The sequence below is a fragment of the Muntiacus reevesi genome, chromosome 7 (genome assembly GCF_963930625.1).
Source record: "Muntiacus reevesi chromosome 7, mMunRee1.1, whole genome shotgun sequence".
Lineage (NCBI taxonomy): Eukaryota > Metazoa > Chordata > Mammalia > Artiodactyla > Cervidae > Muntiacus > Muntiacus reevesi.
Genome location: NC_089255.1, coordinates 56,737,909 through 56,762,035, shown reverse-complemented (window position 1 = coordinate 56,762,035; position 24,127 = coordinate 56,737,909). Strand labels below are relative to the sequence as shown.

Sequence of the window (24,127 nt, the reverse complement as noted above, 5' to 3'; positions counted from 1 at the left end):
AAATATTAAGTTTGCAACAAAGGCTTAAGACTCTTCTGGGAAGAATCCTGCTCTACTGCACACAACCTCATAATGATCCAAAAATTTTTTAATTACTAGAGTTATAAAATAAGTCATAGGCAAAATCCTCTAAAAGTCACTAGTTGTTTTAATCTACAAAAAACTTTGGAGATACATTACAAGAGCATAAGTCTATATGAAGAGAGATATGCCAGGTAGCTTTGAGGAACAGACTTTTTCCCTCAAACTTGTAAATCTTGTGAAATAATTATAAGAGTACAGGTTTGGAGAAAATGATTTATCCACATCTGAACCCCAGTTCTGCCATTTACTATTTATGAGATCTTATATGTTACTGAATCTCCCAGTGTCTTCATCTAAAAAAAAATCAAGTGTAATAGTGGCTACCTACTAGCAGATTGTTGTGATAATTAAATATGATAAAGTACATGAAGCTCCTGGCACATAGCAATTGTTCACTCCTCCACAGTATTTACTGAATGAATGATCAATCATTTTCGGTTTTCTTTGCTAATATCATCATTTAGAATCAACACCATTACCTTCAACTATCTGCATAAAAAAAAATGGAATCTAGTTTCAGGAGATAGCTAAAATTTTTCTGGTTACAGAATGAATTAAGCAAGACACACATTACATTAAAATGTATGAAAACCTCTTTCTCAAGACTTTTTGGAGAAAATTATGTGATTATAAAAAAATTATCTGTACCTAGAAATGTGAACAAGTTGAGCCAGGGGAGCTGGCGGGGGGGGAGCTCCTTACAAACCTGGTGGTTCAACAGTAAAATTAACAAATGGACCATTTTTATCACTAAAAGCAAAATAAAAATAAACCATTGGAATCAATCTGTTAAAAAGAAAAAAAAGACCGTATGTCCAAAATGATATGAGAGTTTCAGGATAAAAACTCATGTGAGGATGCACACAGATATCACAAATACATAAGTTACGTGCACAAGTCAGAGTCTACCCAATTGTCTTTTCTTTCACAACTAATCATATTACCTAACAGTAACTGTCAACTAGAGAGGACATTTCCCTGTAGGTTTAAAGAAAGATTTCAATTTAATACATGAGTCATTATATAAATAACACAGACAGTTCTACTGATGATAACTTTATAAATTTTTAGTTAGAGTATTTACCTGAGTAACTCTTATCTCTGTTTTCATCAAGCTCAGTACTGGTGGTAGCCACCGTGTCAGCCAAAGCTACAAGGAACATCTGCTCCAAACGGGTAAGGCCTGGTAGACTTGAGTGCATGAGATGACTAGAAAGTACCCTAGCATGTTCTTGGCCAAAGTAAGCTGGTCCATATTGAGAAAGATTTATTACTTTTGATTTGTTGTCTCTCTTTTCTGGCTCTAAGTCGATATCATCCGTTGTTATATCCTGGATTTGGAACAGCTCTGAGTACTGGTCCTCTGGTTGACTTTCTGCATGATCTTCATAGCTCTGTGGTACTTTAGTACTTTCTTCTGAAACTCTATAGGTTGTATCCTGATCGGCAGCAAGCAATGCATACAAAGGCAGTGGAGGAATAGAATCTATCTCAGTATAATCTCGAGTACCATCTTTGCCTATGGTGACTGTATCCTTTGCTGTACTGCCACTTACACTAATGGTTCGAGAGAGGTGTCGCTTAGTTCCTTCTCCAGCATCAGCATCTCTAACTACTGCAACTTCTCCTGCAATGCATTTTACTAAATGAGAGAGAATAGCTTTGGCCCTGCGAACTTTCCCTAAATCCATCAATTCCAACAGCTGGGTGGGATGATACTGCGGGAGAGTAGGGGAAAGGACATGTGCAGCTTCAAATAAGCCACCATCTTGAACTACAGTAGGTGAACAAAAAACATCATCAGCAATAGCCGTTCCTTCAACAATACTTTTTCTTGACAACATACTAGATTTAAAGGCAGAATGATCTTGTATTGATGTCTCTTCTGCATCAGAACCATCAGTGTCAATGTCTCCAAATCTGACAGCATGCTTCCACTGCGCATATACATGCATTTCACAATCCATTCCTACCACCAAGATCCCATCTCTTACCCAAGAGAGAGAGACAGGCAATGAAGGTGTACCATCAACAGAGGACACTAAGTCTATGGATCTAAGAAGAACCCATCGTGACCTAACTCCTTGCTTGATACTTCCACCTAGTGGTAAAGTAATGACAGCTACTCCATCCTTACTATTGGTTTGCTCAGTCACAATTCCTGAAAGTCGTCCATACATGAAGATATGAGCACCGACCCCCACTGTGAGAATGTGGGAACCATCTTCTTTTGATACCCAGTCCAAATGTACTAAATGTTTGATATTTGGAATAAGGTATCTATCCTTACTCAAAAGTGCATCTGATTTGCTGTACACAAAGAGATTACTGTCTACACTGATCCTTGAGTCAAGTACACTCCCAACTTTGACCAAATCATCAAGATGAATCGTTTGTTCTAAAGCCCATTCTGACCCTCCTGTAGATTCACATTCGAATATGCAAACATGCATGGAAAATTCTTTCGAAACAAAACCATTGTGGTGGATCGGTTGTTTGTAAGCCACTGCAAGGCGACCCGTGTATGAACAGCTAACAGCAACCGGTCTTCCCACAATGCTCACTGTACTGCTATTATCTTCTCCTTCATCGTTCATCAAGGGCCATCTTCTCCAATGATAGGTTTCCTTCTCATCACTTTTACACTGTAGGTTGGTTTCCATACAACATTTCCAGAAGCGTACTTTATTGTCAGAACAAGTTGTAACAACTAAATAAGGTGCAAGGCACACTGGATAAATTGAAGAGGAACTCAGATGGCCTTAAAAAAGAAAACGGAGGTCATCATAATAAGAGAATCACAAAATAATATGCTAATACTCAAAGTCTAGAATGTGATTAATTCAAATCCACTATGAGTTTGTTCAGAATAACTCTGTAGTCCCTTACTAAATCAAATATTTCATTAAAATAAAGCTCAAAATCAATGAAACAAGTCAAAGTTTAATCAATCAATAAACCTGTTATCTGCTATAAATTATACCTTTACCACACACACTTCACTGGATTTTCTTTTATCACTTTCATCATAAATACATTAACAGTCATTAGAAATTGCCCTTCAAATTCCTCTAACTGGCCCTCACATAATACAGACACTAGGTCTACTCCACCACAAAATACTTTCATACATTAGATCTCACCTTTTACACAGGTTTAATTCATGGTCTAACACTGAACTAGAACCATCATATTTATTCCTGATGGCCAAAAGATTAACACTTCCCATTTATTGTCAACTATAACATGAGGGGTAATGGTGATTAAGATTGGGATCAGAAAGCCTGGATTCAAGTTCCAGTCTATCAACGCCTTCCTAACAGTGGGAAAGTCACTTAAACATCCGAACCTGTTCTACCTATCTAATGGGGATTATGTTACTACTTCCCTTGGAGTGTTACTGTCCAGTAAGATGTTTGAAAGCATTTTATAAAGTCCCTGCAAATAGAATTTATCATTATTAATTCTAATACTTATTTGAGTATATCCTAAACTTTCCAAATACTTTGAAAGTTTCAAAAGCTGACCTAAATCTGCACCTGCCACAAAAGTCCAGGGAGTAAACTCTTAACATGGTCTTTCCAACTCTAATTCCAAGCCCTGTGTTAGGGATGAGTAAGAGAATCTCATACTCAAAATCATTCACCAGTAACTGGAATAGTCTTGAACCTCTGATTTTGATTCTTCAACAACACTATACTAGCAATTCCTCAATCACAAATTCCCCAAGTGACAGATCATTTTAAACTCAGAAGTCAGTCCTGCTCTCCAAACTATTTTATCCACCTTGCTAAAGTCAGTATCACTTTAGGCAAACCAAACTATAAACTTGTATCCTGTATTTTCTCCCCAAAGTATCTGCCAACTCCTGTTCAAACATACTTATGGATCCACATCCACAATGTGGATGAAAAGCCTGAATTTAAAAAAAAAAAAGCTTCAATAATTCACATATGAACATGTATGTTCTTTGCAATTTTGCTATCACAGTATTCCTATTTATAGGGGGCTTCCCTGGTAGCTCAGATGGTAAAGAATCTGCCTTCAAATGGGGGAGACGTGGGTTTGATCCCTGGGTCAGGAGATCCCCTGAAGAAAGGAATGAATAGCTACCCACTCCAGTATTCTTGCCTGGAGAATTCCTTGGAAATCACAGTGCAGGCAAGAAACCTTGCATTAAAACATTCACACCATAATCTGACAAGCTGATTATATTTATATTTACATTTATCACAGGAAATAATTTCTAATATATACATGTTTCTAAAAATATGCATCATTAGTAGAAAATAAATCTTCCTTTTTAATTTTTTATTTTATACTGCAGTGGCAGCTCAGACAGTATAGAATTTGCCTGCAATGCAGGAGATGTGGGTTTGATCCCTGGGTCAGGAAGACCTCTGGAGAAGGAAATGGCTACCCAATCCAGTATTCTTGTCTGGGCAATTCCATGGACAGAGAAGCCTGGCGGACTACAGTCTATGGGGTCACACAGAGTCTGATATGACTGAGAGACCAACACTTTGACTTTCTTTCACTCTTCATAGCTAGTTAACAATGTTGCAATAGTTTCAGGTGGACAGCAAAGGGGCTCAGCCATATATATACATGTATCCATTCTCCCCCAAACTCCCCTCTCATACAGGCTGCAACATAACATTGAGCAGAGTTCCCCGTGCTATACAGCAGGACCTTGTTGGTGATCCATTTTAAATACAGCAGTGTGTACATGTCCAGCCCACACTCCCTAACTATCCCTTCCTCCCCCCTGCTAGTAATTGTAAATTCATTTTCTAAGTCTGTGAGTCTGTTAGAAAACAAAACTTTTAGTGTCAACTTTATACCTGTTTCAGAAGAGTTAATCCATCTTATGCACTGAAGACTGCTCTGAGCTACAAGTGTCCGCTTTTAACATCTTACCTGCTGAAGGTGTTGCTCTTATTACTTCAACTCCTACTGGGAGATCAAGAGGTTGGCTATATACCAATCTAGAATTCAGAATCAGTTTACTAGCAGTCTGAAGGTTGGCAATTGATGAGGAATGTGACATGGGGCTCACGCTGGGAGAAGTTTCTGGAGAAGAGTCTACATGCTTCTGTCCAGGGACTGAAAGTAGACTTTCTGATGAAACACCTTCTGAAGCTTTAGCTTTAAAAACAAATTATGAAATATATTACTATCATCACTGTGTACATGAACTAGAACAATACTTTGTTATAATATAAGAAATAGTTTCTTCAAAGTGTTCTGGAGACAAGATCAAGTTTAAAATTTTCCTTGAGAGAATTTTCTTAAACTATTTTACCCTTTCTTAGCATCATCAATTACATCACAGGGATACTGTCAGTGAAGAAGCACAACATGTAAGATATAGGAAAAAAAAAAACTTAAGTTCCATAGTTTCACTGTTTTCAACCTGAAAACACATCAAAAACTTGAAGAAGCTTTAACATGAAGATTCTCAGGCCTAAACACAGAAACACTGACTCAGGTGTTCTGGGGTAGATTCCAGAAATCTGCATTAATAAGCAGCCAAGGTGTTTCTGAAAGAGATAGGTTATAAATCAAACTGACAAATAACAAGGTACTGAGTCACTTAAGAGATGAAGAAATTTAAACTTGGAGAGCTTAATGGTTTTCCTAAGCTCCTATAATTAGCTAGTGGCAAAGAAGACACTAAAATACCAGCCTATCAACTATCAAATGCTGAAACAATAAACACGATTTCAAGAACAGAGGAAACTTCCAAACTTCAGATAGCACTAGTTGAACGGCTTTGTAAGCACAGTGATCTTGATCTTTGTTTAAAAAGTTTCCAGCTTTCACATTTAGGTGAAGTGAAAAGTCTCTAAGCAGATTTAGTTATTTGTGCTTCTGCAACATGTATGAGATACTCTGCAACATTTATTTATTATATTTGTATGTTCATCTCACCCTCTGTGCCCATCTCTAGAGAAGACTATATTAAGAATTCTCTTCATGAGGGTATTATGTAAGTGAAATGAGTCAGATGGAAAAACACAAATATCATATGGTTTCACTCACATGTGGAATATTTTTTTAAGTAATAAATGAACAAAGAGTAACACAGAAACAGAGAAAAGACTGGTAGTCACCAGAGGGGAGAGAGAGTGTGGGGGGTGGGGGTGGGACGGGTAAAGGGAGCCAACCCTGTGGTGACAGATGGAAACCAGACTTGTGGTGGTGAGCAGACTGTAGTGTATACAGAAGTCAAGTTAACTGCTGCACACATGGAACTTACATACTGCTATCAGCCAATGTTACCTCAATTCAAAAAAAAAGAAATAAATTCTCTTCCTGACAAGATTTTAGATCCCTCCACTCCTGTATTTCTGTGAAACACCACACTACGCCAAGAATTAACTCCAAAGGCTTTGAAAAGATTTGGGGATTCCTCCTACCACAAGAGGATTAGGCTCAACCAGGCGTAGGTAAAGGTTCTACTGAATCATTTGGCTTTTTCAACGCCAGTTCAGGGCCCAGTTAGAACTACTATTGACATAGTTACATGATGATGTTGATTACCAAGGGAACAAACAACATATACACTAGTATTTTTCTGTAATGTTTAGTATATATAAAATCATTAAAATTATATAATCATCAATTTTCAAAACTCTCAAAAATTTTGGATTAATCAATTTAAGACAGATTCAGTTTGATAAGGCTAACCATGCAGTTATTCATTTAAATTCTCTCTCAGAAAGTCAAAGTTTATTTTTAAAAAAAGAAAGATCCATAATCAATTTCTGTACTTCATATTACACATCTTCTGATTTGCAAAAACATCAATATGAATATGAATGGCAAAAGCATGGCTGAAATTTTTTTTTAATCACTGCTGCATTTCCTAATATTCCACAAAATCAGTTCCACCCTTTTGAACTTCAGAACCACATTTTTCTAAATAGCAAATCTGCTTCTTTCACAGATGCTATAGCAAATGTGCATAGTATCAGATGATAGTGTGTATTAATCAACAAAAAAGTATAATATTAATTTTATAGGCAAAACTGACTTACAGAGACATGGTATCTAGAACAGAGTAATAATAGACCTTTAGTACACACTAATTAAAAATCAATCAAACTTATTAATTCAATATGTCTAATGCACCCATTAACTGGTTTGTTTTTAGATTAATCTGTTTCATTAACAATTTATGGCCCTATAATTAAAAGTTTGGCATATACAACTTCAACTCAGCAATTCAATTTACAGTTCACTGGATCATAATTTTAAAGAGTTAACCAACCTAAAGCATGTCCAGTAAAAATAAATTTATCTCACATTATCGCTACATAAAATTGTTATATAATTGCTTACCTAAACATGCCTGTATGGATTTAAGATGAAGGTGCCACATGTGGAGAATAGAGCAATTATTGCTGTCCTTTTCAATTACTACTAGAAAGAACTTTTCTGAAAATGGTGGTGGCCGATATCCTATTGTTAAAAGAAAATAAATGTTTAAGTTAACATGTTTCTATAGGGTTAAGAGAAAGACATTTGTTTAAACAAAATCTCTTGGTATGTATAGAAGCTGGAAGGAAAAGGAAAAAAAGATGCTTAGAAACAGTTTTATATCTTTTGTGCTAAAAGTTGAGTGGCTATCAAAGATTAATGGGGCTATGTCATGAAATACAAAAGCCAACATAAACGGATGCCTACTGATCAAAGATGGGACCATCTGAGCAACAAAGAATAAAAAATGAATACAATTTATTAAAACACATTCATAAAAATACCAAAAATGAGAGGGCACTTAATGATAAATGAGGAAAGGAAGGACAAGAAGGACCAAAAGAAAGAAGTGAAAGGAAGAGAGAGAGAGAAAGCAAGAGCAAGAGAGGGAGAAAAGCCTAGGAGCAAGTCAGCCTCATTGGATGCCCCTGGAAGTAACTGGGGCACTAACTCCTTAAAAGGAAAACTGGAAATTAAACGCAAAGAATGAAGTAAACATATATTCTGCTTTTTCTATATGTAAGATAGTGTTTAAAAAAAATTAACAGTCATGGATGGAGGGCTGATTGTGGTGGTACAGAAGAAACATTTTAGCAATTTTACACATTTATGAAAAGATTATTTGTGAACATAATTTTTCCTGTTGACAATTACATTTTTCATATAGGATAATGAGGACAGCAAAGGACAGCAAACTTTCTTGAAAAATGTAAACCTATACATTATTTGAAGTTATGGGTGGGTGTGAGACTTTTGAAAACTGTAAAGCACCACAGAATTTAAAGAATAGTTCATTCAATAAAAAGAAAGAATAGAAAAAAATGAAAACTCATAATGGCAACTCATTGGCAAGGAGCACTGCTAAAACTCAAATTGTGGCCTCTGAATACTACGCTCCATGGGAAGGAACAATTGGGGGAGGGGGTTAACTCCATTCTTGCAAAGGCTACTTACAAGAGAAGCCTAGTATATCTTGCTGTGCCTAAAAGAAAGCAAACTATCAAAACTAATGGGGTTGTGTCAAAAGGACTCAGGACCAATTGAAAGTGTCTTCACCAGTCTAATACAGGACTATGTGACCATTAAAATTATGATCGCACTGACCGAAATACATTAAGTATAAAAAAATTAATGATTGGCATATCTTTATATGCATATTATTCAATAAAGAGTTTTTCTAAAATGGGTTCATAATGACACACAAAATGAAGCACAACATTCATCCATAACCACCAGCAGGAACCTGGGAACAAACACCTTTGAAATCATCAATTAAAGAGAAAGAACTAAGCACTTACTCTGCCTTTTCTAAAAAGAATTCTATTTCAAGATAGCCAAAAAGCTCTCGTGGATAAGGAAAAGTTTTTCCTTACAAATGCTTTCCAGCTAATAAATAAATGAGAATTGATAAAATTAGAAAATCATACTTGAGCAATCCTTAATGAAATAATTGACTGAAAAGCAACACTATCAATGGAAGAAACCATGAGATAATAGATTGCTGGCATATTTTACACTGGCGCCACCAGGTGAATTTTCTGAATCCTAGCATCACTAAAAATGAGACATCATAACATTATGTTCTTTCTTATGTCCTTCTGTGATGGACATAAGAGCTCATTTGCACTTCACAGGAAAAATTTTAAATGAGATCCACAAGTAACTGGTCAGAAAAACTGCCATAAAATAACTTTCTCTAAAACAAATCAGTGGTATGATAAGAGTAGAAAGGGGGATTACTTCAGCTTAAAAGACTCCTAGAAATGAAACACTATGTGTGGACTCTATAAGGATATGGATCCAAAAAAATTAAGAACCAACAATGTTGGGCTTCCCTGGTGGCTTGGTGGTAAAGAATCTGTCTACCAATCCAAGAGACACAGGTTTCATCCCTGATCTGGGAAGAACCCACGTGCCAGGGGCAACTAAGCCTACGCACCACAACTACTCAGCCGGCGCGCTAGAGCCCAGGAACTGTTAACTACTGAGCCCATGAGCAGCGACTACTAAAGCCTGTGTTCCGCAACAGGATTAGCCACCACAAGGAGAAGCCCGTGTGCCACTAGAGAGGAGCCCCACTTGCCACAACTAGAGAAAAGCCCATGCAGCAACAAAGGCCTAGCACAGCCAAAAACAAAACACTTAACAGTGTACAAAATGCAGCAGGGTAAGGGAAGAGGAGAAATACACATTTCAAGTCCCTTAAGAAAACAGCTATAGAATCAAGAATATTGAGGAAACTGTACAAAAACTAAAGGAGACATATGTGTACCTATGGCTGATTCATGCTGATGTACAGCAGAAACCAACACAATACTGTAAAGCAATTATCTTCAAAATTTTTAAAAAAATAATAAATGCTGATAGGGTCACTATAAAAAATAATAATAAAGGAAAACAAGGAAAAGCATAGGAAAATCTCCAGGCCTGATTTCACAATGACATAAAGAACTATCAAGGGAATTCCCTGGCAGTCCAATGGTTAGGCCTCGGCACTTTTACTGCTGAGATTTAATCCCCGGTAGGGGAATTAAGAGCCAACAAGCTTAAAAAAAAAAAACTCAGAAGAGAAATAAAATAATATTTTTAAATGCAGTTCTTCCAATTAAAAATATGACTGAAAAAACACCAACCTTAAAAAAAAACCAACCTTATATAAGCACTGTTTTCTAGTAGGTTGGCATGTACTCCATTAGAAATAGCATGATAACTGATAGTTACATTTGCAGGAAAGCATATTAAAAAGTTTTAACCCAAATAAAGGTAAAATACTATGGAAAAGCACATTTTAAATCTATAAAGTACTCTTATGCTACAGTGATCATGAAATAAAACTGAACATAATAATAACTTAGAAAAAAGAAAAGTTCTGATACATGAAAGAAAAAAAATTACTAGTCTGAGGGGTGAGAAGATGTTTGAGCTAATCTCACAGAATACAGGAACTCGTTCTGATTTTCCACTAACGGAAATGAAATTAACCATACAAATTCAGTAGAAATGTATTCCTTAAAAGTCTACAAAGAATTCTGTGATAAAAGCTATACTCAGAAAATAAAGTATGATCTTCTAATACTTACAAGCTATAACCAGATTAAAGTATCTGGAAACTCTTTAAAAATTAAAAATTATTCATCACAGAAAATGAATTCTGAAAGTAGGACATATCTTTCCTACCTTCAAACAGAAAGTATTCTACTATGTTCTATTTTCAAATTTCACTTTCAAATAGAACATGAAAGTTTAATAATTACAAAGTTGTAACCTCTAAAAGGAATATTTTAAACTGAATAATAAAAGTTTAAACTAAACAGCATATGGTTTACATTTTTACATTTTATTTTTAATTGGAGATTAATTTCTTTACAATATTGTGACAGTGTTTGCCATACATCAACATGAATCAGTCACAGATATACATATGTCCCCTGCCTCTTAAACCTCCCTCCCCATCCCATCCCTGAATGGCCTTAGGAGAACTACTTTCTCTCAAGAAGAAAGAAATACAACCCTTCAGAGAGGAAATCTATGAGACAGTACCTTTAATGCTCAGAGTACCTGAGCTTCCTGGTATACCAATGTGATATCTTCTACAGTCATCAATAATCTTTAGTAAACTTATACTACAATTAATTGGCTTCCTTAAGATATCACAGGGATAACTACTACCAATCAAAATAATTTAACTGTACTGTTGACCAATCAAAGTTAAGTTTTTAAATAATTAAACTAGGTTCCATAAATAACATTTCTTGGCAAAAGGCTATGTCACCAGTGAAAGTATCTTTCAAAATATAATTTTTAGGGAGGTTGGGGGAGAATGGGTACATGTATACGTATGGCTGACTCCCTCTGCTGTCCACCTGAAACTATCACAACATTATCAATCAGTTATATCCCAAAACAAAATTAAAAGTTTAATTAAAAAATAAATACATCCAATTTTTACTCACATATGTTATTTACTCAGAAAAAAACAATAATGACAGTACTGGTGTATTTGTCAAAATTCATGAGTGATGATTTTTGATAAAAGACCTACACTCAGTGAAAGTTTAGAGGTTTTTTTAAGATTAAGGTATCAAACTCAAGACTATTTTTTTAAAGTACCTTGGGATGGTTGAAAAAATATTTCTGTTTCCTTTTTTTCCATATCTTCCTTATGTGGTTTATATCCTCTAATGAAGTCTTCTTGAAACACATGAAGCAACTGTGTATTTGAGCCACACTACAAATATGAAAAAGAGTAGTTTTATCTTTGCAATTCCGTATTTTCCACCCACTACCTCTTCAAGAACCCTAATGTAGAAGAAATAAATCCAACAATTTCTATTCTTTATAGAATAACTTAGTGGGAAAAACAAGAGAAAAAATCATTAGATGAATTACTTTCAAATATTCTATAGTCAATAGCAGAACTGTGAAACTAATAAAAACAAATCAACAGGTTTGCATCTTGGAAAAAAAAAATTAAAATAAAAAACAGGTTTTAAGACCGGATGGAGAAAGCCATGCAGACCATATTAAGCACACTACTACAGGCTCCTTTTTTTTTTAATTCCACTTGAGAACCAGAAAACAAAAACCCAGAAAATTCCTCAAAATACTTCCAAAAAATCTGTCTAGTAGGAATTATGAAGGATCCCATAACAGCCAGTGGGAATGACACATCAGTGAAAAAATGTACCTATATTCAAGTAAGTAGGATTTCTAAAAGAATGGATGAAACATCACAATCAGCTGATGCTACATAATCAGGTGGACCACACAGAGAAGGAGAGTAAAGATGATCACAAATAGCTACTTGGAATCACAAAAGTGAACTGAAATTAAAAGAAAGGCTAAATCCAAACAAAAACTTATTATGTAAGTAAGTCAAGACAATTAATTAGATGGCTGCCTCATGGATTTCAAGAAAGGGAAGCAGCTGTGATAATCCTGGCATTTAATGGATGGGCTACAATCTTAGGGAATAAAGCAAATCAGCCTCTTTTCATAGTAGAAGGAAATTAAAGGACTATTGATCAGACTGACCAACAAATTTTTAATGAAAATTATAAGGTATTTTTATGTCTTTCTATATAGAAACACTAAAAAAAAAAAAATTTCCCTTCACAATCAAAGCATAAACAGTCATCTCCGCCAGGGAAGAAGAATGTTGCTGCTGTTGTTTAGTGGCTAAGTCATATCCGAACTTCTGCAACCCCATGGACTGTACTCCACCAGGCGCCTCTGTCCATGAGTAAGCAGGTTGCCATTTCCCACTCCAGGGGATCTTCCCAACCCAGGGACTGACTAGAAGGCAGATTCTTTAGCACTGAGCCACCAGGGATGCCCAAATATGAGAAAAGGGAAGGGTGACGCCTTTATGGATATAGAAATAATACAGCTCACTGGAAACAAATGTAGAATGAGTTTTAAAGTTTGTAAATTATAAGCATAAGTCATTTGTCAGTGCTTGCAGTTTACTAGCCCGTGTGATAAAGATAGCCACAAACGGGAAGGGAAAAATATCTTCAATAAGAATGAAGTAAAAATCAAAATGCTAAGTGAAAAAGGTCTGTAATAATATCCCATAGTTAAGAGTAGAGAAGGCAGTACACTGGGGAAATGAATTTAACACCCAGTTCACTAAAAATTAAGACATTTATGGAGATGAAGCTAATACACTCTTCTCCCATATCGCTATGGAGTGAAAAAAGGAAATTATAGGTTAAGGGTTTCCTAAAATTAGTAACTTGAGTTTGGCAGCCACATTTCTGCTCCCAAGAGCTGATGTGGTCATTTCTCTACAGTGGTGGAAATTTTTCCTGACATAATGTGCAAGGGACTATGAAAAAATAATGACCTAACTCTGTATTTGTTTTTAAATATGGTCAGCTCTTTCTTCATTTCCTTGTTTGAAAACAGCTGGCAACTTCCTCACCAAAGTAACCTTGTTTCATATTTGGAATGAATATACTATGCTATCCCCTTCAGTCCATAAACATGACCCTGAAGAAACAAATATCCTGAGGGCTATGATGGGATTTACAAACTCCCCATAGACAAAAGCATTCTCCTCCTTTCTTAAGTCAACTAGGGAAGAACAGTGCCCACATCAAAGATCTGTGATTAGGGAGTAAATGCATGCTTTGATCCTACTTCTACCTTCATTTTAATGGATCTAATAAAAAATACTCAGCCTAACAAGCCAAACACTCCAAAGGCATCTACTGAGCTGAAATAAGTAATAATACAAAAAGAAAAACCACAAAACTGAACCTTTATGTAGCTGGACTGTACATAAATGATTGTAGATTTTCACTACAGAAATCAAAAGAAGTTGGCTATATTCAGTATCAAACAACAGAATTATTCTCTGAATGAAATACAGTTGACCCCTGAACAACACGTAAGAATGACATATGTCCACTTCGTTGAGAATTTTTTTGATAGTAAATATTACAGTATGACATGATCTGCAACTAGCTGGATACGCAGATGCAGAACTGAGGACGTGGAGAGCCAACTGTTAAGTTATAAGTACATTTTCTATAGTGAGAAGGGTCAGTGCCCCTAATTCCCACATTCAAGGTTCAACTGTGTATCATATGCCTGTAAAGCACTTTGGGATAAAGCATGTTAATATCACCAATTCACAAGCACGTTTTTACTTGGTTGGTTATTGCATCAAGTTCAATAATACAGCCAGGTCGAGCAGTTGACTGTTGGCTCACAATATTAAACACTTCTCCAATAAGTTTCTGTAAAAAAAAAAAAAAAGAAAAAGAAAAGGTTCATAGTCAATAATATATGAATCTACTGTCAATATGACAGCATCTTGGATATTTAAGGCTCTTCTAAATATTCACTGATTTACAATGGCAATTCACAAATTCAAAGAAATATTTCAACTTCTTATATTCACTCTCATTTTTAAAATTAACTAAGCAGAAAAACCTATAGTGACATAGTGAAAGTGAAAGTGAAGGTCAATCAGTCATGTCCGACTCTTTGTGATCCCAAGGACTATACGGTGCATGGAATTCTCCAGGCCAGAATACTGGAGTGGGTAGCCTTTCCCTTCTCCAGGGGATCTTCCTAAGCCAGGGATCAAACCGAGGTCTCCCGCATTGCAGGCGGATTCTTTACCAGCTGAGCCACAAGGGAAGCCCAAGCAGTATGCTATTTCAAGACATCTAGTTCTTTGAACATGTCTTCATTTAGCAATCTTAATGCTCCAACACAGACCTGGCTGAGGACATGGCCCTATGCCTATGTGGATGGCTGCAGACCTACAATGCTATTTAAATGTACAATCTTGCTAGGGTTTGTACTTGCCCTCAACGATAGGGGCAAAGGTTGAGAAGAAGTGGGACTCTGTGACTTGGGATGGAGATGCGTAAACAGAGGAAGCTTAACTCTGGATGTCCAAACCACAAAATCTTTCTGCTAATAAATAAATAAGTAAATAAAAGGCAGCCTTCCTTCTCTCTCCTTCTAAGCAGCCCTCTCTTGCATAGAAACCTTTCAGTAACTTCACCTGAAGCAATTACTTCTCATGGAGATGCCCATTCTCCTCAGTACTACCTCCACTCTTACTGCCTTCAGGTCACTCAGAGTAGTATGATCCCAGCTTAGTCCGGGGTGTAAGTACAAGGTTAGCTATGGGAAAGTAGAAATATACACTGGAGTTGTAGGATCTTTCCAATTTATATCAGCAGAATTCCAGAGGGCGTGCATGGGAACAGATTCTAGGGCTATTAGATAAAGACAAAATAGGCGCTTGGGTAGGGATGAATTTATTGTTACGGGTACATTCACCCAAGATTCCGGATTTTAAATGTTAGTTCAGACACCTGAAAGTGTTGCCAATAGTCTGCTGGGTTTGTCCATTTGAAACCTGGACTCAACTGTGACCTACAATTAGTGAGGTTAGAACATCGGAATTTCTCTAACACACCATGAATCTTTGCTCCTTGAATGTGTGGTCCCTGGAGCAGCAGTTTTTTACAAATGCAGTCTCTTAGACTCCAAAGCTAATACATCTGTATTTTAATAAGCTCTCCAGATGATTCATGGGCATGCTGAAGTTTAAGAAGTATTGTTGCAGATCAATGGTTCTCAGCCTTGAACTATGGTTCATCTATGAACAATGGTTCTCAGCACACTGAACTAATAATCTCTGGTGCTTAGGTTCCACTTGTAAATACTGACTTATTGGTTGTTTGGTATAATCTGATCATCAGGCATTTTACAAGCTCTTCAGCTGCATCTAACATACAACCACGGGTGAGATCCCCTTGCAGGAATATCTATCTGCCAGCACTATAACTAACAAACATACTGAATGCCTTGTTCAGCACTACAGGATCCCACTCAATGTCACCTTCAATTTTAAGGGGGCATCAAAAGCTCAAAAATCAAATAAATTCGTAATGCAATACTTTTTAATAAAAATTAATACAATAAATAATAATGAAGAAAAAGTAGCAAATGTTTCACTACAGGATCCAACAGTGTCTTGATGAGCCATACTAGAGCCTAAGACAAAAGTAAAACTGCGAGGGAAGGAGCTAAGATGGTGGAGGAATAGGACAGGGAGACCACTTTCTACCCTACAAATTCATCGAAAGAACATTTGAACGCTGAGCAAACTTCACAAAACAACTTCTGACCGCTAGCAGAAGACATCAGGCGCCCAGAAAAGCAGTCCGTCGTCTTCGAAAGGAGGTAGGACAAAATATAAAAGATAAAAAGAGACACAAAAGAGCTAGGGATGGAGACCCATCCAGGAGTCCTAATAGAGGAAGTTTCCAAACACCAGGAAACCCTCTCACTGGCGGGTCTGGGGGAAGTTTTCGAATCTCGGAGGGTAACCTAACTGGGAGGAAAAACCCACAGATTACATGCCTAAAAGCAACTCCCAGCAGAAAAGTACCCCAGACGCCCGCATCCGCCACCAGCAAGTGGGGGTGGTACAGAGAGGAGCCTGCAGCATTGCTTAGGGTAAGGACCGGCCCGAATGCCCTGAGGGCAATCAGAGGGAGCTAACATGAAACAGCAACTTAAACTGTGGGATAGCAAGAGAGAGAGAGAAAATTAACCGGCCCCAACACACTATGGGCCCATTCACAGAACAAAGGAAGAACTGAGCGATCCCAGAGAAGAGTTAGCCAGCAGCCGGCAGCAGACCGGCCCATCCCCCACCGGAGGCAGGAGGCAGCGGGGGAGGGGAAAGGGGCTAACTTGGCCCCAGAGATGGCATCTCCTACCAAAGTGCAAACAGGCTCCCAGTTTCTAACCAAAGACTTCCTGAGATTCTGGATGGTAGACATCCACCGGCCGGGAGGCTCGCGGCTAGAGGCCAGCTCCCGAGAACAGACACAAGGCACACCGGACCAGCGTGTGCGGAAACTGAGGCTGGGACCGCGGAGGGGATAAGGCGCACCGCACCCGGGGAGACAGCGCCCGTCAAGCTCCTGGCTGCCTGAGCTGCTCAGGCCGGGGAAGGCACAAAACGCAGGCCCAACCGACTCTGCGCTTTTGTGGAGAACCCAAAAACTGAAACCACGCGCAACGCAGGGCCTGCTCCCTACAGAGCAGCCTGGAGCCTGAGCAGTGTAGACGGGCGAAGCACACACCCACGAGGCAAACCCAGTGTGACCGGAACACTGCGAGTGCTCCCCACACAGGCCGGTGACACTAGTCTGCAGCGCCCCTCCCTCCCTGCAGCACGACTGAACAAGAGGCCACCTACGCCTGCCTGTGTCAGGGCGGAAATTAGACACTGAAGAGACCTGCAAACAGAAGCCAAATAAACAAAGGGAACCGCTTCAGAAGTGAGCGGTGCAACAGATTAAAATCCCGGTAGGTAACAACGACTACACCGGAAGGGGCCTACAGATATCGAGAAGTGTCAGCTGGAACAAGGAGCTATCTGAAACTGAACCGAACCCACACTGCCTGCAACAGCTCCAGAGAAATTCCTAGATGTATTTTTACTTTTTTTTTTGTTTGTTTTTTTAATTAAAATTTTTTTCTTTTTTCTTTTATTTTCTTTTACAATTCCCTATTACTCCTCAACTTTCATTTTCATATGTTTTTACTATTTTTTCATTTAAAAATTTTTTTCTTTATTTTTTTCTCTTATTTTCTTTTAAAGTCCTCTATTACTCCTGTTACTCCTTAATTTTCATTTCACTATAACCTTGCAAAAAAAAAAAAAAAGGCCCTATTTTTAAACCCAACTTCATATATATTTCTTAATTATTTTGTTTTTAATATTGTATTTTTAGGAGTCTAACCTCCACTCTAGATTTTTAATCTTTGTTTTTCAGTATTTGATATCAATTTTGGACATTTAACAATCCAATATTCAGTACCCATTTTTACTCAGGAATGTGTTGATTATGATTACTCTCTCCCACTTTTGACTCTCTGTTTTCTCCCTCAGATCACCTCTATTTCCTCCCTCCCCCTTCTCTTCCCAATCCAATTCTGTGAATCACAATTTGTATGGAGATACAAAAAACCTCGAATAGCCAAGCAATCTTGAGAAAGAAGAATGGAACTGGAGGAATCAACCTGCCTGACTTCAGGCTCTACTACAAAGCCACAGTCATCAAGACAGTATGGTATTGGCACAAAGACAGAAATATAGATCAATGGAACAGAATAGAAAGCCCAGAGATAAATCCACGTACCTATGGACACCTTATCTTTCACAAAGGAGGCAAGGATATACAATGGAAAAAAGACAACCTCTTTAACAAGCGCTGCTGAGAAAACTGGTCAAACACTTGTAAAAGAATGAAACTAGAACACTTTCTAACACCATACACAAAAATAAACTCAAAATGGATTATAGGTCTAAATATAAGACCAGAAACTATAAAACTCCTAGAGGAGAACATAGGCAAAACACTCTCCGACATAAATCACAGCAAGATCCTCTATGACCCACCTCCCAGAATATTGGAAATGAAAGCAAAAATAAACAAATGGGACCTAATGAAACTTAACAGCTTTTGCACAACAAAGGAAACTATAAGCAAGGTGAAAAGACAGCCTTCAGAATGGGAGAAAATAATAGCAAACAAAGAAACAGACAAAGGATTAATCTCAAAAATATACAAGCAACTCCTGAAGCTCAATTCCACAAAAATAAATGACTCAATCAAAAAATGGGCCAAAGAACTAAATAGACATTTCTCCAAAGAAGACATACAGATGGCTAACAAACACATGAAAAGATGCTCAACATCACTCATTATTAGAGAAATGCAAATCAAAACCACAATGAGGTACCATTACACGCCAGTCAGGATGGCTGCTATCCAAAAGTCTACAAGCAATAAATGCTGGAGAGGGTGTGGAGAAAAGGGAACCCTCTTACACTGTTGGTGGGAATGCAAACTAGTATAGCCGCTATGGAGAACAGTGTGGAGATTCCTTAAAAAACTGGAAATAGAACTGCCATATGACCCAGCAATCCCACTTCTGGGCATACACACTGAGGAAATCAGATCTGAAAGAGACACGTGCACCCCAATGTTCATCACAGCACTGTTATAATAGCCAGGACATGGAAGCAACCTAGATGCCCATCAGCAGACAAATAGATGAGGAAGCTGTGGTACATATACACCATGGAATATTACTCAGCCATTAAAAAGAATTCATTTGAATCAGTTCTAATGAGATGGATGAAACTGGAGCCCATTATACAGAGTGAAGTAAGCCAGAAAGATGAAGACCAATACAATATACTAACACATATATATGGAATTTAGAAAGATGGTAATGATAACCCTATATGCAAAACAGAAAAAGAGACATAGATGTACAGAACAGACTTTTGGACTCTGTGGGAGAAGGCGAGGGTGGGATGCTTTGAGAGAACAGCATTGAAACATGTATATTATCAAGGGTGAAACAGATCACCAGCCCAGGTTGGATGCATGAGCCAAGTGCTCAGGGCTGGTGCACTGGGAAGACCCAGAGGGATGGGGTGGGGAGGGAGGTGGGGGGAGGGATCGGGATGGGGAATACATGTAAATCCATGGCTGATTCATGTCAATGTATGGCAAAAACCACTACAATATTGTAAATAAATAAATAAGTAAAACTGCACAGTTTTTTTAAGGTATTAATTTTTTTCAGAACATTAAAGTGGTTGAAAAACATTAAAAAATGAAAGGTAGTACATTGAAACTCACAAAATCATTTTAAATTTATTTTCACCAAAAATAATTTAACTTCAGCTTACCAAAACTTCTGTTTTCAGGGCAATATTGTGACTGGACTTTTTTTTTTTAAGTTCCCAAGTCCACTTCTAAGTATGGATAAGACTGCACTAAGCAAAATTTGTGAATTGATTCTAGAAAATACAAATACAATGCTGACTTTATATTACAAATTACTGACACTGCATGTCACTTGAACTATTTCAGATGAAATTTCTATAAGACTTAAATTATCAAAATATTTAAAAACCAAGTCAGTGGCTGGTTTTTGTAAACAAGATTATCCACATAACATTATTTTTCTCCAGTGAGCAATTCAAAATCTAAAGCATTTCAGTTAGTTTTTCATATATTCAGTTTGAACATGAAATTAGTGTGCTATGGTAGTCAGAATAATGGCCCCAAAAGATGTCTATATCCTAATCCTTAGCACTTATGAATACGTTACTTTACCTGGCAAAAAAAAAAGGACATATGTGATTAAAGATCTTGATATGAAGAGGTTATCTTGGATTATGTCCAATACAATCTTTATAAAAAGAGAGGAAATATGGTCTGATTTGGAGAAAAAGATATGACAAGAGGAGCAGACACCAGAAAGAGAAACGGATTTGCAAATATTATGTACTATGTTGCTATCTTCAAAAGACAAGATGGGGAAGGAAGACAAGAAATTCAGGTAGCCTGTGAAGCTGGAAAAAGGTTTAAAAAAAAAAACTCTCCTCTAGTGTCTCCAGAGAGACCATGGGTTGGCTAATACCTTGGTTTTGGAGCCTCTGACCTCAAAGATATAATAAAAGTGTTAAGTCACCACATTTGTGGAATTTTGTTACATCAGCAGTAGGAAACTAATACAGACATCCACAAACAATTTTTATGACATGCACTTTTTCTAATAATAATTTCACATCTGATAATTCACATATTTCCAATTTTTTCCCATTCATTTCAGATTCATTTCGCACATCTTGCTAAAATTTTATGCCCACAAAACCCACTTTGTACTTTCCAAGTTTGTCCCTCTTACTCGTTTTAAGTCACAACTCTCAACTGATAATAGATTTATAAACAGAAAATTTCAAGTAGAGAAAATTAGATAAGTACATTTTTTCATAACGTTGGAATGTGTTCTTTTGTGTTTTTTTGTTTTTTAATTTTGCCTGTGAGGGCTCTTTGTTGCAACACTCAGAGGTTCCTCTTGTTGCAGAGCACGACCTCTAGAGTGTGGGGTTTTGGTAGCTGTGGCACACCAGCTTAGCTGCCCTGGGGCATGTGGGATCTTCCTGGACCAGGGATCAAACCCATGTCTCCTGAATTGGCAGGTGGATTCTTAACCACTGGACCACCAGGGAAGTCCTCTCTCTGGGGTCTTCTGTTCAAGAATTCAGCTTATGAAAGTAGAAAGGATCAAAATTTTTCTACAATGAATAAATATTGCATTTTAACTTTAAAAAAAATGAAAATGGAAGGTTTAAGAAAAAAGTACATTTGTAACTACACTGGAGTAGAAGACCAAGATAAATTTTAAAATTCCAAGAACATATTCAACTGCTCTAAACGAAATTTCTATTTTCCTGGAAAAATAATGCCCAGGTTATTGACACATTTTGCCAATGAGAAGAATGAACCATAGAGTATATTCTCTGAGAAATTATGGGGATTAGCACAGCCAAAAGACAAAAAGCAGACAAATGCTGTAATTTTCAAAAAGGACAAGAGCATACTTCTGTAAGCTTCAATAAAGAGCCTGATGTCTATTTAGTACATTTTAGTCACCAAAAGACATCAGGGTACACACAATCTACTATACATTAAAACAATCTCATACAAATCTGACTTCCTTTTTTGACTACAAGAGATTTGGCAGACAGGGTGTATTCTATTTGCATGACAAGCTGATTCATGCAAATACTTGGGATAAGCTGAAGAAATATTCTAGACAATAAAACTTGGGATAAGCTGAAGAAATATTCTAGACAATAAAAAAATGGAAAAAGATTTCAAATGTATACTGCTAGGTCCTTTCTTCAGTTCAGTACATTTAACATTTCTGTAATTGACTTAGATGAAAACACAGAACAACATTCATCGAACAGGCTGATGATGTAAGTCATACAGAAGTAACACAAATAACAAAATCTGGATTCAAAAAGATACTAAACACCGGTACTACTGAGTGAAATGTAATAGGGAAGTAAGTCTATATTTGGGTCCCAAATTCAAATGCACAAATATAAGATGGCTTGCAAGCAAAAAAAAAAAAAAAAAAAAAAAAAAAGACTCTAATATTTCATTGAAAGCTCAATATGAATTAATTACATACCAAGAATGTGGCATGACAGATAAGACATAATCTACTGAAAGAGGGCATAAAATTGCTATATTCTAGATATCCTACAATTCCCGGTGTATAAACAAACCAAAAGTTGCTCAGAATAGTAACCAGGCTCAAACATAAAAGCAGTTAGATAAATTTATGGGCAGAGGAGCAGCAGGTCTGGCCTGAGGGAAAAAATTGGGGGATTACAAGATAGGTGTCTGAGGTGATCTCTTGTGTAAGAAATGTTGTTGTTTAGTCACTCAGTCATGTCCAACTCTTTTGAGACCCCTATGTACTGTAGCCTACCAGGCTCCTCTGTCCATGGTTTTCCCAGGCAGGAATACTGGAGTGGGTTGCCATTTCCTTCTCCAGGGGATCTTCTCGATCAAGGGATTGACCCCATGTCTCCTGCACTGGCAGGCGGATTCTTTACCACTGAGCCACCTGAGAAGTCCATGAGAAACATTAGACTTATTCTAAATGAAACTACAGCTAAGAAGTAGAATTTAAGGATTACAAATTTAATTTCAATATAACTGTGATGGTAATTCAAAGACTGAATGTGTTGCATTTAGAGTGGAGTTTCCTCCTCAGAAGTCAGAAGACAAGCTGGCAGGAACATGGTAGAGAGAAACAAAGCATCAGACAGCTAGTTAGACTAAGGGAACTTCAAATCTTCCACCTACATAATTTTAAGATGCTACTTTCCTAGACTTTCTCTATGTCAACCTTGTGACTCCAATCCAATTATCACTGTTTTTGGAATAAGACTTATTTAGACATGTACCTTCCTGTAACCACTTTCAGGCCATCCTCTCACTCAACAAAGACTAAGGATCTATCTTTCTAAATCTTATCCATTTATCAAAAATGAACTCGAATAACGTCCTTAATAAAAACTTCTATGGCTACCCTAATCTGATCTCTCTCGCCTCTGATTTATGAAATAGTTTGCCAACTGATTATATATATCACCTTTAGACACCTCTTTTGTCTTAAACTGTTATTTAAATTTTTATTAATAATTTCTCTCCTCAACTATATTTAAATCTCCTTAACGGCAGACACTGTATTCCCTATACATCTAGGGACACATGACAGGCATTCAAAAAGAGTCACTGATTTTCAATATTGGGAACATTTTTATTACAACAGTTATTTTATAAAAAGCCATGTTTTCATAGCTAAATGGAAAATTCACCATTCAAATCTGAGTATTAATATGCATGACTTCCAGCTGAAATACAGAACGAGTGGAATGAGACACTGCCACCCACTGATAACATATTCAAACCACAGGACTTTTTTAAAATAATGACCCAAGCTAAGAAAAGTTCAAATTTTCCCAACTTAAACATGGAGCCTGGTGAAGCTCCCTTAAAACCTTTCTTGAACAAAGAAAAATTAACAGAACCAAATCAGAGAGTGAAAAAAGTCAAGAAAAAAGGCATTTTAGGAAAAAAAATTCATATTTTTTTCTTTAAATGTAAAATTGATATGTGATGTATAAACTGTAATTTTTTTTCTAGACCACAGGGATCCTAGTTCCTCAACCAGAGACTGGATCTGGGTCACAGCAGTGAAGGCATCATTAGATGGTAATTTTGACTCATGCACCTTGAAACACAAATTAAGGAAAAACAAACTAGTTACAGAGAGCCCAGAACAGATGCTTACTCCCTGAACACCTACTAACAAATGAAAGTCCTAGACAAGAGAGAATGGCTTCTCAGCTTAGATATATTAATAAAGATTAGGAAATACTTACTGAAGATTCTGGATCTGACAGTTCATCCAATAATTTCCTTGCATCTACTACAGCTTGGTAGAGTCTCAGATTTTTGCCATCAGAAGCAACAAAGCAAGCACTAGCAGAATTGCAATACGTGCCTGAGAAAGTAAACACTCTGCATTATAATATATATTTCTATTACTGACTGAAGTACAGAAAAAAAATTCCATACTTCTCTTTTTAGGTATAACCATGGTCCAGAATCACAATGAAATG

At 37.0% G+C, this 24,127-nt stretch overlaps 1 protein-coding gene across 2 annotated transcripts in view; it reads right to left on the bottom strand.

Annotated features, from left to right (window-relative positions):
- Positions 1-24,127, bottom strand: part of DMXL2 (Dmx like 2) — a 159,934-nt gene that overhangs the window by 50,740 nt on the left and 85,067 nt on the right. For both annotated transcript variants that reach the window (XM_065941922.1, XM_065941923.1), the window contains exons 13-18: positions 23,888-24,009; positions 14,226-14,315; positions 11,680-11,797; positions 7,432-7,551; positions 5,005-5,232; positions 1,169-2,845 (exon numbers count right to left, since the gene is read on the bottom strand). In XM_065941922.1, coding sequence (XP_065797994.1) covers positions 1,169-2,845; positions 5,005-5,232; positions 7,432-7,551; positions 11,680-11,797; positions 14,226-14,315; positions 23,888-24,009 — 2,355 coding nt within the window. The remainder of the gene's footprint in view (positions 1-1,168; positions 2,846-5,004; positions 5,233-7,431; positions 7,552-11,679; positions 11,798-14,225; positions 14,316-23,887; positions 24,010-24,127) is intronic.